Raw genomic sequence first — 14,263 nt, 5'->3', positions numbered from 1 at the left:
ATGGGGCTCTGAGCAACCTGGTCTAGCGGGAGGTGTTCCTGCCCATGGCAGGGAGTTGGAATGAGATGACTTTTAAGTTCTCTTTCAACCAAACCATTCTGGATACTGTGGACAGGGCTGTGAGGATGTCGGTGGTGACCTGGCACTGGGGAAGTCTGTGATCAGCTCCTAGAGCTGCTGCTTCTGGTTTGAAACGTTTAGTCTCTCCTTGCAGGAGTTCTTCCCAGGTTACTTGCAGTACATGAGAGATTTTCAGCATCTTTCAGCTCTGGGGACACTTTGCTGCAGCTGCCCAGTCTTCAGAAAGAGCAATGTGGCGTGGAGGTGAGGATCCTGCACCCAGGGACAGGGATGGCCAGAGCCCTGGACCTAGTGTTACAAACGGGCCAGCTGCTCCACAGAGCAACCTCCAAGTAAAGCTTGGGGCAGCTCTGGTGGCAAGCTTGAGATCTTGAGGATTACAAGACAAAACCTCATCGTTAATTGCCATGGGTGCATGTGTTTCCAGTAGAAGGGGAAAACCAAAGCAGGGGAGATGATTTTGGGCAATCTAACCACATTTGCCATGTCTCAGTGAAAGAAAGGAAAAGAACCCAAAGGAAACTTAAAGAGACCAACCTGCAGGTCAAACCAACATATGTTGTTTTGTGTGTGGGCAGCTGTTCCTCATGGAAATTAGACTTTGAGCGATCCGTGAGATCTGCTAATGAAAAGTGATGTTGAGGGGCGATTCGTGCTTGATGGGAATTTACCTGGATCCTGTGGCCAGCACCCTTGTGCCTGGACACTTTAGGGTGTAGGGAGAACCGGGGAAACCCCTCTCTTTCTAAGGACCTCGAGCCTTAGCTTTGCCGTTCCTTTGATGCGAACAGTCCCTCGGGTTTCCTTGGCGTCCTGCTCGGCCGCGGTGCTCCAGCAGCGCCCGCGTACCTGCGGCTGGGGCACGGACCCCTTCCGCAAGCCAGAGCTCCCTCTGGGGACTCCGGGCAGCTTGGGGGGCTCCTCCCGCTCCTCCTCCTGCTCCTCCTCCCGCGGGGGGCGGCTGCGGGCCCTGCCCAGAGTGGGCGGCCGGGCCCGGCTGCGCGTTGGCTGCGGGCGGTGCCGCCAGTGAGGCTGCGCCGAGGCTGCGGGGCCGGATGGCCGAGCCGCCCGCCCCGCGCACTCGGGCGGCGGCCGGCAGCGGGCGAGGACAGCGGGCGAGCCCTCGGCGCCGGGAGAGCCGGCCCTGCGGCACACGGCAGCGCCATGGTCTCATGGATCATCTCCCGCCTCGTGGTGTGAGTAGCTGCGCCCGGCACCTGCAGCGTGCTGTGTGTGTGTGTGTGTGCGCGGCGCCCGTCGCGCCGGCCCTGCCTGGGTACTGGGCTAAATGTAGCGGGGTGTTGTCCGGGCCGGGGTGCTTGGCTGCCCGGAGGGTGAGGCAGGTGGGTCAGGTGGGATTTTCCAGCGCGAGAAAATCACCGGGAGGGGTGGAGGGTAAAGCGGTGCCGCGCTGTGCAGCGCAAGGTGACAGCGGAGAAAGAGAGCGGGTAACATCGGCCGGAGGGGCAATGGAGCTTCCACGGGTGGGAAAATCGACACGGATTTGTTACCGGGCTCAGGGGGTTCCGAGGGGCAATGGAGCATCCACGGGTGGGAAAATCGACACGGATTTGTTACCGGGCTCAGGGGGTTCCGAGGGGCAATGGAGCATCCACGGGTGGGAGAATGGACACGGATCTGTCTCGGTGCTTTGTTACCGGGCTCAGGGGTTCCTGAGGGGCAATGGAGCATCCACGGGTGGGAGAATGGACACGGATCTGTCTCGGTGCTTTGTTACCGGGCTCGGGGGTTCCGAGGGGCAATGGAGCATCCACGGGTGGGAGAATGGACACGGATCTGTCTCGGTGCTTTGTTACGGGCTCGGGGGTTCGCGAGGGGGCGTGGGAGAGGCGGCCGCGGGGTCTCCCAGCCGCCGCCGCCGCTTTCTTCTGTCTGTTTCGCGAAATAAATATCAAATATTCCTTTCCTCTTTGCAACTGGCCGCCCATCCCCTCAAAAGGCGATCTCTCTCTCCCTTTAATCTGTCAGTCCGAGAGAAGAAGCGTGTGGCTCTTTGCGTTCCTCCTGCAGCTTTTCCATGGCTGAAACTGCTCTAGGTGGGAATAGATGTAAAAATTCCCTGGAAATTCTTCCCAGGCTACAGGGGGAAACGGAGCAAGCCCGAGGTGTATGTTTATCTGCCTCATCTGAGAAGAGGTTTAGGGAGAAAAAGGTGTTTTGGATGTGATTTGGCAAATTCCTGGAGGAGGGAGATTACAGTCTTAAGGTGGGGCAGCAGGAGGGCTGATCTCCCTCTGGAAATGTGGCTGATACATGGCATCAGATGAGTAATTTGCCCGTTTTCTCCATCATACACATACAGGTGCCTCTCCTGCAGATTCAGGAGGACATCTGTTGTGCTCTTAAGTTATTTTGTAGTGTCTGCGAGGGCCTGTCACTTTCTTTGTCTGAAAGAAACGTGCCGTGATGTTGCACCATCAGCATGTTTCCAGAAAAGCATTTTCAAGGTCTCTTTTGCCATAAGATGAAATATCAAAAGGAAAACCCACCTTCATATTAGTCTCAGTAAGACATTGAGTGTCAGATGTGAAGATTTTAGGGGGCTCTGGAGTTGAATTTAGCCCCTGGAGGTCTGTCATCTGGATTCAGCTGCAGCTAGCCATTATTTGGCTTGCACTTCATTCTGGGAAAGAGTGTTAAATATTTAAGAGACTTAATCTGAACAGTATAACCGTGCAGATATCTCTGCCAGTAATGTGAGCTGTAGCATGTGTTGTCTAAGGCAGCTTTTCTTCCTTCTCTACTAGAGTAATTTCCACTTTGAAAAACCCCACATCATTGTGTAACCCAGCTAATCCTCAAGAACAAAGAATGTCTACACAGGGATGGTAGTTTAACTTGTCTGAGCACATGCACATCTACACAGATGATTTCATTTAAGACACATGGGCTGGGTAAAAGCCTGCTAGGGGCAGGACCTGGAGCAGTTGACCAGTCAGGTAATCAATTAGCTGAGCACACAGACCTTCCTGTTCTCTTCAGTGTTATCAGAATGACATGTCACAGCATGGACCCAGCTGTGCAGAGGGCAGTACCAGTTATTTGTTATGCTGCATTTTCAGTAGCAAGTAATGAATATGCACTGTAAATATTAATTATTTAGTAGTCATAGTAATAAGTAAGAATTCTGCAAGGAAACCTAGGGCAAGCCAAGCTTGATCACCACTTTTCTTTCCGCTGCTGAGTGTACATCCATCCTTTAAGACTATTTTGCACCAGGAACTGCTGGTTTGTTAAGATCCCAGTAAGAAACCTGGACTGTTCAGAGTATTGCTTAAAACACAATTTGCTAGAGGTAGCATTGCATAAAAAAGAGGAGAGTATAAATAAACTTGCATTCCATCAGATCCCAGAAACCCTGAGCTGTCTGACATGGAGGAGCCCTCCAGCCTGACACAGCACACCATGCAGATCTGTCTGTGCAAATGTTCCCTTACACTTTGATCTTTTCAACTCTCAGAGCCTTTTCTTTTTATTTCTAAAGACATTTCCATTCCTCACTCCTACTGCCAGATGAAAAGGATGTTCACAGGAGAGCTTGTTGCTGCACTTAAATGAAAACAAAGATGGACAGGTGGTTTAATGTCAGGTGATGAGCAAGTTTCTCCTGCATCCAGGAGGAATGTGCATCCCACCACAGGCCAGACAGCCAGGATAACTGGGATTTGGATCCCTGACTCCTTGGTGTACAGGAGGTCTTCACATTAGGATCAAGGCAAAGATTTAATCTATTTAATCCAGTTTCCCCACCTCATTATGAATCACTGGTTGATCCATCAGGACAGATAGCTGTGCTTAAGCAGAATGGCCACCTGGTTGGGCATTTTCCCCCTCTGCTTGTGCCTGTGTAGTTGTTTTTTTTTCATTAAATCTTATTAACTGATAAGGATTGTGAAGAAAGTGGTGTGGTTTAGTCACACTGTGCATGTTGATTTGTGCTCTTATGACTTCTGCTGATCTCCACAGGGGCTATGTCTGATATGACTCAGCTAACAGAAAGGGCTTTAAACAAAAACAAGCCTTTGCTTTGTCTCTTTGGTGCTTTGCTGCTTCCACTGTCTCTGATTTGGTTGTTAGTGGTTCCGTCCTGGCAGTTTCTATTTCTAAAACATTGCTGAAGGAGAAGGACCTGTAGCACTTCTCACCTTTTTCAGCAGGAAGCCAGGCAGCTCCCTGCAAACCTCTCTTACCTCATTTCACCTTTAGTGTTTGGGCTTTGTGTCCAGAGCGCTGGCTGGTTCTGTTCTGCCTGCAGAGCTCTGTGCTGGGGACCCTCAGGAGAGCAATGACACCTTCAGAGCAGCATCTCTGCCATAGCTGTGTGTTAAAGTCAAGGATATGACATTCAGAATCTGCCCTAGGTACTGTACAAACGTGAAACAAAAAGATAATTGTGTCCCTGGATGTCTTTTCCCTCTAAGAGCTCAATTCTCACTCTCCTGTGGTTCTATTCCCAGGTAGTTTTTTCACTCAGTGAGAACAAAATCAGGATATTTCTTTTCTCATGGCAGTGGATTACAGATGACTTTTCCACCAAGGGATGCCTGTGATCCCTGGAATTGCAGCTGTTGCATCTTGGAGTGACTTGTTCCTGTGCCTCTCACAATAACTGGAGTGGGATAACATCATTATTTGTGGGTTAATTACAGCCTTTTTTTGATTCTTCATCTCTGGGTACATCTTAAAGGACATCCTGGAGCACCTGTAACTCAGTTTCCTCATCTGTGAAGGACAATGAACTGTTGTGAATTTATCTTCCCTGAGGCAGACCAGAAGGGACCATTGGTCTGTCTTAGCACTACAGGTTATTGCTCTTCATTTCAAAGGAGATTCAGTTTCCCTCAAAAGGCACAGGCCTCTCTAGGAGAAGGACTTGGGATCTTTGTAATTGCAGACCAGTTCAGCTGCAGTGCACAGCACTGGCAATGCTGGACAGCCATTTTTGGCTGTTATCTAGAAGTTAAAAGTGGTGTATATAAATGCAGCCTGTTGTATTGGCATGGGAATCCTGTCCTTGCTCAGAAACATGAAACTTGGTTTATGTGCTTGGGGTCACACAGAACAGAAATAAAGGTTTTGGCTCCCATTCTGAAAGTTAGACACATCACACTGCCTCTTGAAAGACTTTCAATCTGGAACACGTGGCAGAGGAAGGAAATGTCAGTAGAAACAAAGCTGGGTTAGACAGGTTATCAGTAGATGATATGATGCTATGTGATGACTTAGGCATTGAATTCCTCCTGTGAGAAGCTTAGAAGTGCATTGCAAATTAGTATAAATGGTTGAATATGTTCTTCATGGTGAAAAATCACAGCCTTAATTATGCTTTTTTTGCCTGCATTTATTTTCTTTTAAATCAAAATATCATTAATGGTCTCTCTGATCTCTAATGTTTTGATGTGAAGCAGAATGGCAGCTTTAGGTATGTTCACTGGGAATTCCCATCCCTGTGTGCTGGCTGTCCCTGGAAGGAGTTGGAGTCTGAACAAAATCAAAGGGGAACCAAAGAATTCTTTTACCTGATGTGTGAAGATTTCCTTCCCTATCACAGTTTGTTAGCTTTCTCTTTCTTGGTTATTGTGATGCTGCTTTAGCAAGGCTGTGAGATTGGCCACCCCATCCTCATCTGGTGTCAATTCATAGTGCTACTGAGTCAGACATTGATTTCATCTTTGTATCTGTAAAGAATTTCCATTTTACAGAAACTGAGCAGATCCTTCCTCCTCCCACTTTTCATGTGTATAGGAAGCCTGAAGAAATTTATGAATGAAACAAAACCTGAAAAGTCATATCATGGATATTATCTGAAGGTAGAAAATGATAACTTGTGTCTTCTTTATGAGAGGCAGAGACAGCATCCACTCAAGCAGGCAGGGACTGCTCTCATAAAAGCAGAGCTTCAAGCTGTTGGTTATTGACACATCAGCATTAGCATTTCAGCTGATGTTACCACTTGATATATATCATGTGTTGGTTATTGATACATCTGCATTTGTGTTTTAGTTGACATGCATCATGTATGTGAAGGTCTGTAGTACTCACATATTCTCTGAACGGAGAGAGACTTAATTCTCTCCCAGGATTTTCCTGAGAAGCTGTGGGAAAGCTCAGAGGAAACAATTCTTATCTCCACTGAGGTCCTTCACAGCCTGCTTTACTTGGTGCTGGCAGGTGACGTGAGGGATTTGGGTGTTCATTGCTCTCTGCAGGCCTCACACCAGAGGTGTAAAATTATCTGAAAATACAGCAAAGGACCCAAAGTGCAGCGTGAGCTTCCAGCCAAGGCTGTGGGATGAGTTTGGGGTGGACTCTTCTGTGCTCTGGAGCTGGGAAGTGGGAAGGGCAGACCCCCTGCCATTTTTGGAGTTTACTGATAAACTTTACCTGTATAAACATTGGTGTAATGCCTCCAGAACAGAGGCTGCAGGCTTGCACTGCAGTGTGAAGAGCACATGGTCTCTGTGGCTGTTGATGTGCATCCCTGCTGCAGCCTTTGGCTCTGCTGAGGGGGCAGAACCCGTTAGTGACAGTGACAGAGGAGCAGCCAGCGCAGGTGCGACATTTGCTGTGCCCTTGGTGTGAAATGTGACCCTGTGATCACGCTGCAGGGCACAGCAGGGGCTGACCCAGATTCTCCTGCCCAGCACAGATGTGCTGGGAATGCTCCTGGCCCCAGTGGGGAAGGTTTTCTGGTGTGCACATCACAGATCTGACTGGTTCTGGGAGGATGCTTTCCCAGCCTGGCAGCTATGGGATACAGCCAAGGGGCTTTGCCTTTGTACAGTATTTTGCCTTTTTGGGACCCTTTCCATTCATTTTGCTGTATTAAAGCACTTTGAAACATTTATTTATTGTTGTGTCATTAGAGGAGCTTTTACTGCCATTGCATGGGTAAGGGCACCAAGACACACCAAGATAAGTGATGTGTTCAGAATTCCACAGGGTAACAGGTAACATATTTCCTCCAGACCTCTTGCCCAATAAATTTATAAAATGGAACCTGATAAAGGGAATTAGGAAATGTGTGTGTGGCTTTTGTATGGATTTTTGATGGTGTGAGAGGGATAGAGCAAAACTGCATACTTAAATAGATGCTACTGAGGCAGTCAAACAACCAAAGGCCAAAGTATTCTGAATCACGACCTGTTCCCTTTCAGATCCTCAGTGCTGTCCCTAGGGTAAAAGTCAGCAGAAGGCAAGAGCCAGACTGCTTAATACAGACTACTAAATCAGGCATTAGACTGCCTAAAATTGGTTTGCTAATCACAGGAGGGAGATTTAGATCCAAGGTACTTGAGCTGTGGTCAGTCAGTGTTTCAGCTCTAAACCAGAAACTTCATACAGGCAGTTATGTCCTAACTGATTTAGGTAGAAGATGCCACTTTTTACTCTTTTTTAGTCACAAGTTTTGTAATTATATCTATTGAATTACAGTTTTGTAAAATATCAACATTTCAACATTTTGCCAATTCCATGTGACTTATTATTTATCATCTATCCTTAAGGAACAGTGGGATATAAAATAAGCTGTGTGTTTCTTTCAAAGGTTTGGACGGTCCAGGGATTAGAAAATGTTGAAAAACACTTTCATGTGCTCTTAGTGCAGTTAACAGAGTGAGACTGGAGCTTCCATCAGGGGTTCTGTGTTGCCTGGAGAGCTGTTGGGTCAAGGGGAAATGCTTGGTACAAATTCAATGAAGGAAGACAACATACATTCCCACCTCCAGCTTCCTGAGCAGTTGGTTTTGAATACTGAGCACTGCATTTGTGTTTCTGCTTCCATGTCTCAGCAGGCAGAGCTGATACCTTGGGAACTCTCAGGCTGATCAGGCTAAAGGTGGATGAAGATCTGAGAGCTGCAGTAGTATTGGGCAGTTTGGATTGCTGCAGAATCTTTGTATGGCAAAATTTCTTCTATGTCTTCATTAGGCAGCAAGGATGTGAGTCTAGATTCCCTTTTGTTGGCTTGTCCACTTGGGGCCACTCAGGTCTCAGGTAGGTCTTGTGAGGTCTAATGGAGGGATCCATCCGTGTGATCAGGCTCATGTGGCAAAACCTCCCTTAGATCACATCTGTGATTGAAGTTAATCACATGCTGCTTTTTGCAGGAAAGGTCTCACATACTTTTGTTATCACTGGTATGCTACTTAGATTGCAAACTCTTGTGGGCAGCAAGTTCATTTAGTGTTTTTTATCTTACAACACCTAGACAGTGGGGGATAGTCTCTAGCTGGTTCTTCTAGGTTCTGTAGTGATAGAAAAATAAATAAGGTATGAATACATGCGATTCTGCATTCTAGGTAAGTCATTCTTGATCCTGTGCTCCTCAGTAATTTCTGTGTGACACTCTTGCTGGTAAGGTGTTCATGCTCTGATTTGGCATTTTACATGCATGGAGTAAGACAGAATTTAAACTGATAAAATACAGGCAAAGCAGATGGTGAGCAGAGTGGTGAGAAAGAGCTAGAAGAAGTGACAAAATGAAGACTGTGTTTTATCTTTCCATGACTTGTGTGCTTTTGAAGAGGATGATCTGAGGTAGCAGGGCACACCTGCTTATTCCACAGGTGGGACTTGGGAAGGCACTCCAGGCCTGGAGCACCATGCCAGAGCTAAAAACATGGGTGGAACTTTCCCAGGATTTGTACACAGAACCACTCCATCTTCTGCTGTGAGCCTCAGAACAGGCATAACTCCTTAGCAGAGAATCCTGCTGTTTGTTTCTTGCAGACAAGAAAGAAGAAAAGGGGAGGGCAGGGGATTTGAACTTGCTCTGGGTGGTAAAGCAGCGATCTGCAGGCTGTAAAAATGGTCACAGAGCCAGAAGCAGGGCAGGGGTGGCATCAAAGGAGAGAAGCTGCTTGTACAGTAAGTAGAGATGAAGAGCAAGGATTGTGTTTCAGAAGGGACACACATTTATATGGAGGCAGAGGATTGGGTGTCAAGTTGGAGATTTACTCTTGGCAGTGACAGGGGACAACTGGTGTCACGCTTAGGAAAGGCTTGTTTGTTTCTTCAGATGCTGCTTGCTGCATCCCTGACTGCTCAGGCACCAATTGCTGACAAATAAACATCCAGATTCAAAGAAGGGATCCATCAATTGCTCGGTAAAGCTGCAGCCTCTGTTTCCCCTTTCTCTCTCGTGGAGCCAATAGTAATATTTTGCTTTCCAAAAATGGCAAATTTTACAGGAGAACAAAACCAATATTGAAGAACCTCTTTGTGAGGAGCTACAAAGAATGCCCCTCATGTCTGGAATGTTGTGCCTTTTTGGACAGATCCCAGGGATGCCAGGACCATGTGTGTACCTGCCTGTGAATTTACCAGGCAGTCCAGTGCTGTCAGCATTAATGAACAGTTGCAGCTCCTGCAGGAGAAACACTTCTGTCCTGTTGAGTTCATGCTGCTGCTTCCTTTCATTCAGCTCATTTATTCTATCTCCTGTTTCCAGCCTATAAATAAATGTTTGCACCGGAAAGCCAAAAACTGACAGACATTTCTTGCCTCATGTTTTGAGGGAGGTTTATAACCAAGGAAGGGGCTTGTGCTGCAGATTTTATATGAGAATATCAAGAACCTGGATTCAGTGCAGTGGGAAGAGGGCAAATTATTTATTCTTTCCTGATTTGGTAAGTGTAAAATAGTGATAATCTCTGTCTGTGAAAACTACCAGTTCTGTTTTGCCCATGGCAGAGCCTGGTGTGGGCATGAGGTACCCCCAGTGGAGCAGAATTGGAGGGGGCAGGTAAATGTGAATTCTGAGCTGAAATTTCCAAGCCAATGGTCAGAAGTCATGGGATGCTCTGAGATGTTTTACATAGACAAGCTTCTTCTGTGGCAGAGCTCTCCTGGCTGTCTGTCCCTGAGGAGCATTCATGGAGAAGTGAAAGCAGGAATCTGGTATGGCATTTCAGGAAGAACAGCCTTGCAGGGAGGACAGGTGGGAAACACCTGGTGATGGTAAAGAGCAGAGCAATCACAGGAAGATGACCTTCTCCATTCACCACAATATTTAATTGTCACCTTTGTCTTGATGTATTCAGCACAATGCTCTGGCACTTGCTGTGAGCATGTCAGGAGAGCTGCTCACAGCAAGTCTGCCCTCGTGATGAGGTGGTTGTTCTGGCTTGGGCAGTTCCCACAGGACTGCTCTGGGTCCTGCTCTGCCTTAGGCCCTGTTGTGGATGAGCAGTTTGGAGCTCTTGAGCCTCATTCTGCTCATGGAAGGGTTCTGCTTGTCCTGCTGCCTCTTCTGCTTGGGAGGACGAGGTCTGTGTATGTCTAAACTTAGACCTGTGAGACACTCACATTATGTGACCCACAAGAAACTATCCCTGGTGTCAGGTCAGGCTCAGTAACACCATCTGGCTCCTAAATCTACCTGCAGAATTCATGGTGGCATGTGAAAGAGAGAGGTGGATGCTGGAGCTGCCCTGAGGCTAAAAGGCTTTGAGTTCAGTCACGTATTTGATGGAAAAAGATTGAGTGAGAGGTTTGACTTGAGAATGACTGCAAGACAGGTGGTTATGTGCAAAGGAATTGCTGGTCAGTGTTTAGATCCTGTTGCAGATATCTTTTATGGAAAATCCCTTCCTTGGGATTTTTCCTCCTGAGGAGCTGAGAGGCCTCAGGAACAAAATGTAAACATTGATTATCTGCTGCTGTGGGATGCAACAGGTGCATCTGTGATTGGTCTCATGTGGTTGTTTCTAATTAATGGCCAATCACAGTCAGCTGGCTCGGACTCTCTGAGACAGAAGCTTTCGTTATCATTCCTTTCTATTCTATTCTTAGCCAGCCTTCTGATGAAACCTTTTCTTCTATTCTTTTAGTATAGTTTTAATGTAATATATATCATAAAATAATAAATCAAGCCTTCTGAAACATGGAGTCAGATCCTCGTCTCTTCCCTCATCCAAGAACCCCTGTGAGCACCATCACAAGATCCCACTGAGCATGTCCCTCTGCAAAAGAATCCCACAATCCTAGCTGGTATTTTTGCTGGAAACCACAGAGCAGAGGTGCCAGGGGCATGATGGACACAAGCACTGAATGAGACTTTCCTCCTTCCAAACAATTCATCTGGGTCTGAGTTAAAGCTCATTGTCAGGGCAGCCTGGAGGCAGTCTGCATTTCCCCTGGCTTAATTGTACCTGTTTGGTAGCTGAACAAAGGACTCTGCTTTCCAGGTTTGCTGTTTTCACTCTGCTTATAAGGAATTTGGTCAAAACAGAAAGATGGTGCTGTTTAGAAAGAACATTGATAATTAAATTGAGATACTCTGGGGAATATACCCCAGAAGGCTGGATCTGTTGAATTTAAGTAGATCATAATAGTTTCCATGGCAACACACTCTGCTGTCCTATATACAGAAAGGGTCTTTCTCATAGGACCAAATGCAGAGAGGAAGCTGCTGTTTTAAAATATACCTTAAGAACACAAACACTGAGTTAAGAGCAAATGGTTTCCTCTATAAATGTTGTAGGAATTTCCTCACGCTCATTACACTGTGCTCCCCTCTTTTCAGAACTGTCATAGTGCAATCAGTCAAACCAATCCCCTGCTGACTCCAGTGATTTATGGAGAACCTGAGGTCTAATGATGCTTTCTCAGGACATAATCTGTATACCTCACAGATACATCCATATCTGGGTATTTATAGAGCTGTAACTGTCATGAGCCTGCAATGGAGACTTTTGTGGTCCTTTTGAGCAGGTCTGCAAAAATCCTTGTGTTCTGCTGCCTGTCCTGGTGCCTGCTTGTGATCTCCCATAAATCTGTTTTTATCAGAATTTGGGCAGCATTGTGAGATCCTTGTGTTTGGTGTGTTCTGTTACAGCTGCCTCTAAGATGGGAATTCGTGGTGAACACTTAGAGATAATTGAGGAACCCCACACTCTCTTAGAAGACTTGGAGATTCTTCAGTTCATCAGGAATTGCACAAACTCTTTTCCTCTAATCTAGCAATCAAATAAATGTGTAATTTCATGTGCTCAGAAAAGCCTTACAGCCACATGATCAGTTACAAAATCTGTGTGAAATGATGTGTGATCATCCAAACAAAAAAGATGAAATTCAATAGAAAGCTTCTGAATGTAACTAAGAAAGAAGTCATACTACATGATGGGGGGAAAAAAGTTTGTATCTGGAATAATTACAGCTTCTCTATTTTGACCTTATAAATAGGCTAAGGGGTGCAGTGCCAAATTTTAGCAAGAACTGCCACAAAAAAAAATCCCAATCCTGGCTTGTGGTAAACCTGAAGAATCAAGGCTGGATTTTCTGCAGACAAACTGAATAAATAGCTGAAAAATGCTGTTTCAATGCAAACCTCAATAGTTTTGTCATCCCTAGGGCAATACCAGAGCTTCAAGTTGTGTCAACTGGTGTTGCTTTGCTGAAATCAGTGAGTGGTGTAAATCCACCCAGGTGGGAGAGCTAAGGTTATGTTTGTAGTTCAGAATGGTGAGGGCCTTGCAGAGGGTGCCAGCTGCATCCTGGAAAATGGAATATTATGGGAGTGAAGTTGGCCAGGTCAATGGAGGAAAATGGAATATTATGGGACTGAAGTTGGCCAGGTCAATGGAGGAAAATGGAATATTATGGGACTGAAGTTGGCCAGGTCAATGGAGGAAAATGGAATATTATGGGAGTGAAGTTGGCCAGGTCAGTGGAGGAAAATGGAATATTATGGGACTGAAGTTGGCCAGGTCAATGGAGGAAAATGGAATATTATGGGACTGAAGTTGGCCAGGTCAATGGAGGAAAATGGAATATTATGGGAGTGAAGTTGGCCCGTTCAGTGGAGGACTTGTGTTCTTGATGAGCTTTGAGTTAAAGTGCCCTTTGAGTGGGGGCAGATCAAGGATAGAGGGCTCCTGCCATGATCCTTTCATTTTAGTGTTGGGAATTTCATCACTAAATAGGAATATGGCTTTGCCTGCACTTCAGCAACCCGAGCCAATCCCCAAGCTGTAACCAGGACATCTCTGACCTCACTCTGGAGCTCTGCTGAGCTCCACTCTCCAGCTTTTCTCTAAGAAATGGAAATACCCACTGAAAGCTGAGGATGAGGAGCATGACCACCTTCCCTTTAGATTCAATCTAAAGAATGCAACTGCAGAGCTGCTTGAGACCCTGCAGACAGCCACTGAAAGACTCTTCCCTTCTGTCCACAAATAAGGACATGCATTTTAAATTTATAAATACTATGCCTGATTTTGCATGGTACTTTAAAATTAACCAGTCTGCTTTCCATGTAGTTTGTGGTAATTCATATTTAATCTCATGTAAACCAATTCTGTAGAATCATACCCTCCACCCCCAAGGATTTATTCATAGATGAGACATTTTTCATCTCTTTGATATAGTGTGTCCTGAGATTTTTTTGCACTCAGGTGTGCTGTACAGCTATACTGGAATAGCTCAGCTTTCTTTTTCAATTATTATTCTGCTGAGGTTTGCAGATACTTGGCTGTAACAAACCAGGTCCCTATTCAAACACTATTATAATTTATGTATGTTCTGGAGACCAAGAAACCTCACTCTGAGCAGCCAGGCCATAAATGGCTCAAGTCTGTGTAAATTCAGTTCTCCAGACACATTTTATACAGCTACATGTGTTTGAAACACTTTAACCATTTCATTTCAAAATAGAAATGCTTTATTTAGAGTGGCACCTGCAACCCTTGCCTGAGAGAGAGGACAGACCCTGGGCTGTGGCATTTAACCCAACAGTATTAATGAAAATATTAATGATGGAAGAGCATGCATGAGATAGCACATGCTATCCCACAAAGAGTACAAGCTGCCTTCTCAAGCAGCTGCTTATTTAGAAATCTCTGAAATGGTCCTTGAAGAATTGGCTGTCTTCCCCTTTGCTTTCCTCTCCAGTTATTTCTGTGAAGTCTCCATCTGGCTCCTAAGCCTCAGTTTATATTTTATTTTACATTTTGAGTAGCTGCCAGCTGAAGGGTATATGTGTGAGAGGAAAGGTGAGAATGGAAAAGAGGTGAGGTCCCTAAGCCAAAAGAAGGAAGAGAGGCAAAGCCCCTTCTGCTCAGAATTGTGCAGTGCATGGGCTCTTAGCCAGCCTGGGACAGTGTCATTCCTCATGGTGTGGGGATGGAGCTGTGCCTGTGCCACAGGCTCTGATCTGAGT

General features: G+C 46.0%; 1 protein-coding gene across 1 annotated transcript in view; it reads left to right on the top strand.

The window, feature by feature from the left end:
• Positions 1 to 1,107: 1,107 nt before the first annotated feature.
• Positions 1,108 to 14,263, top strand: part of REEP1 (receptor accessory protein 1) — a 66,045-nt gene continuing 52,889 nt past the window's right edge. Inside the window, exon 1 of the mRNA XM_059470642.1 lies at positions 1,108 to 1,277. Within this exon, the coding sequence (XP_059326625.1) occupies positions 1,246 to 1,277 (32 nt within the window). The 5' untranslated portion in view covers positions 1,108 to 1,245. The remainder of the gene's footprint in view (positions 1,278 to 14,263) is intronic.

Source organism: Ammospiza nelsoni, chromosome 4 (assembly GCF_027579445.1).
Source record: "Ammospiza nelsoni isolate bAmmNel1 chromosome 4, bAmmNel1.pri, whole genome shotgun sequence".
NCBI lineage: Eukaryota > Metazoa > Chordata > Aves > Passeriformes > Passerellidae > Ammospiza > Ammospiza nelsoni.
The sequence above is the reverse complement of the archived record's forward strand: the minus strand, read 5'-3'. Positions and strand labels throughout refer to the sequence as shown.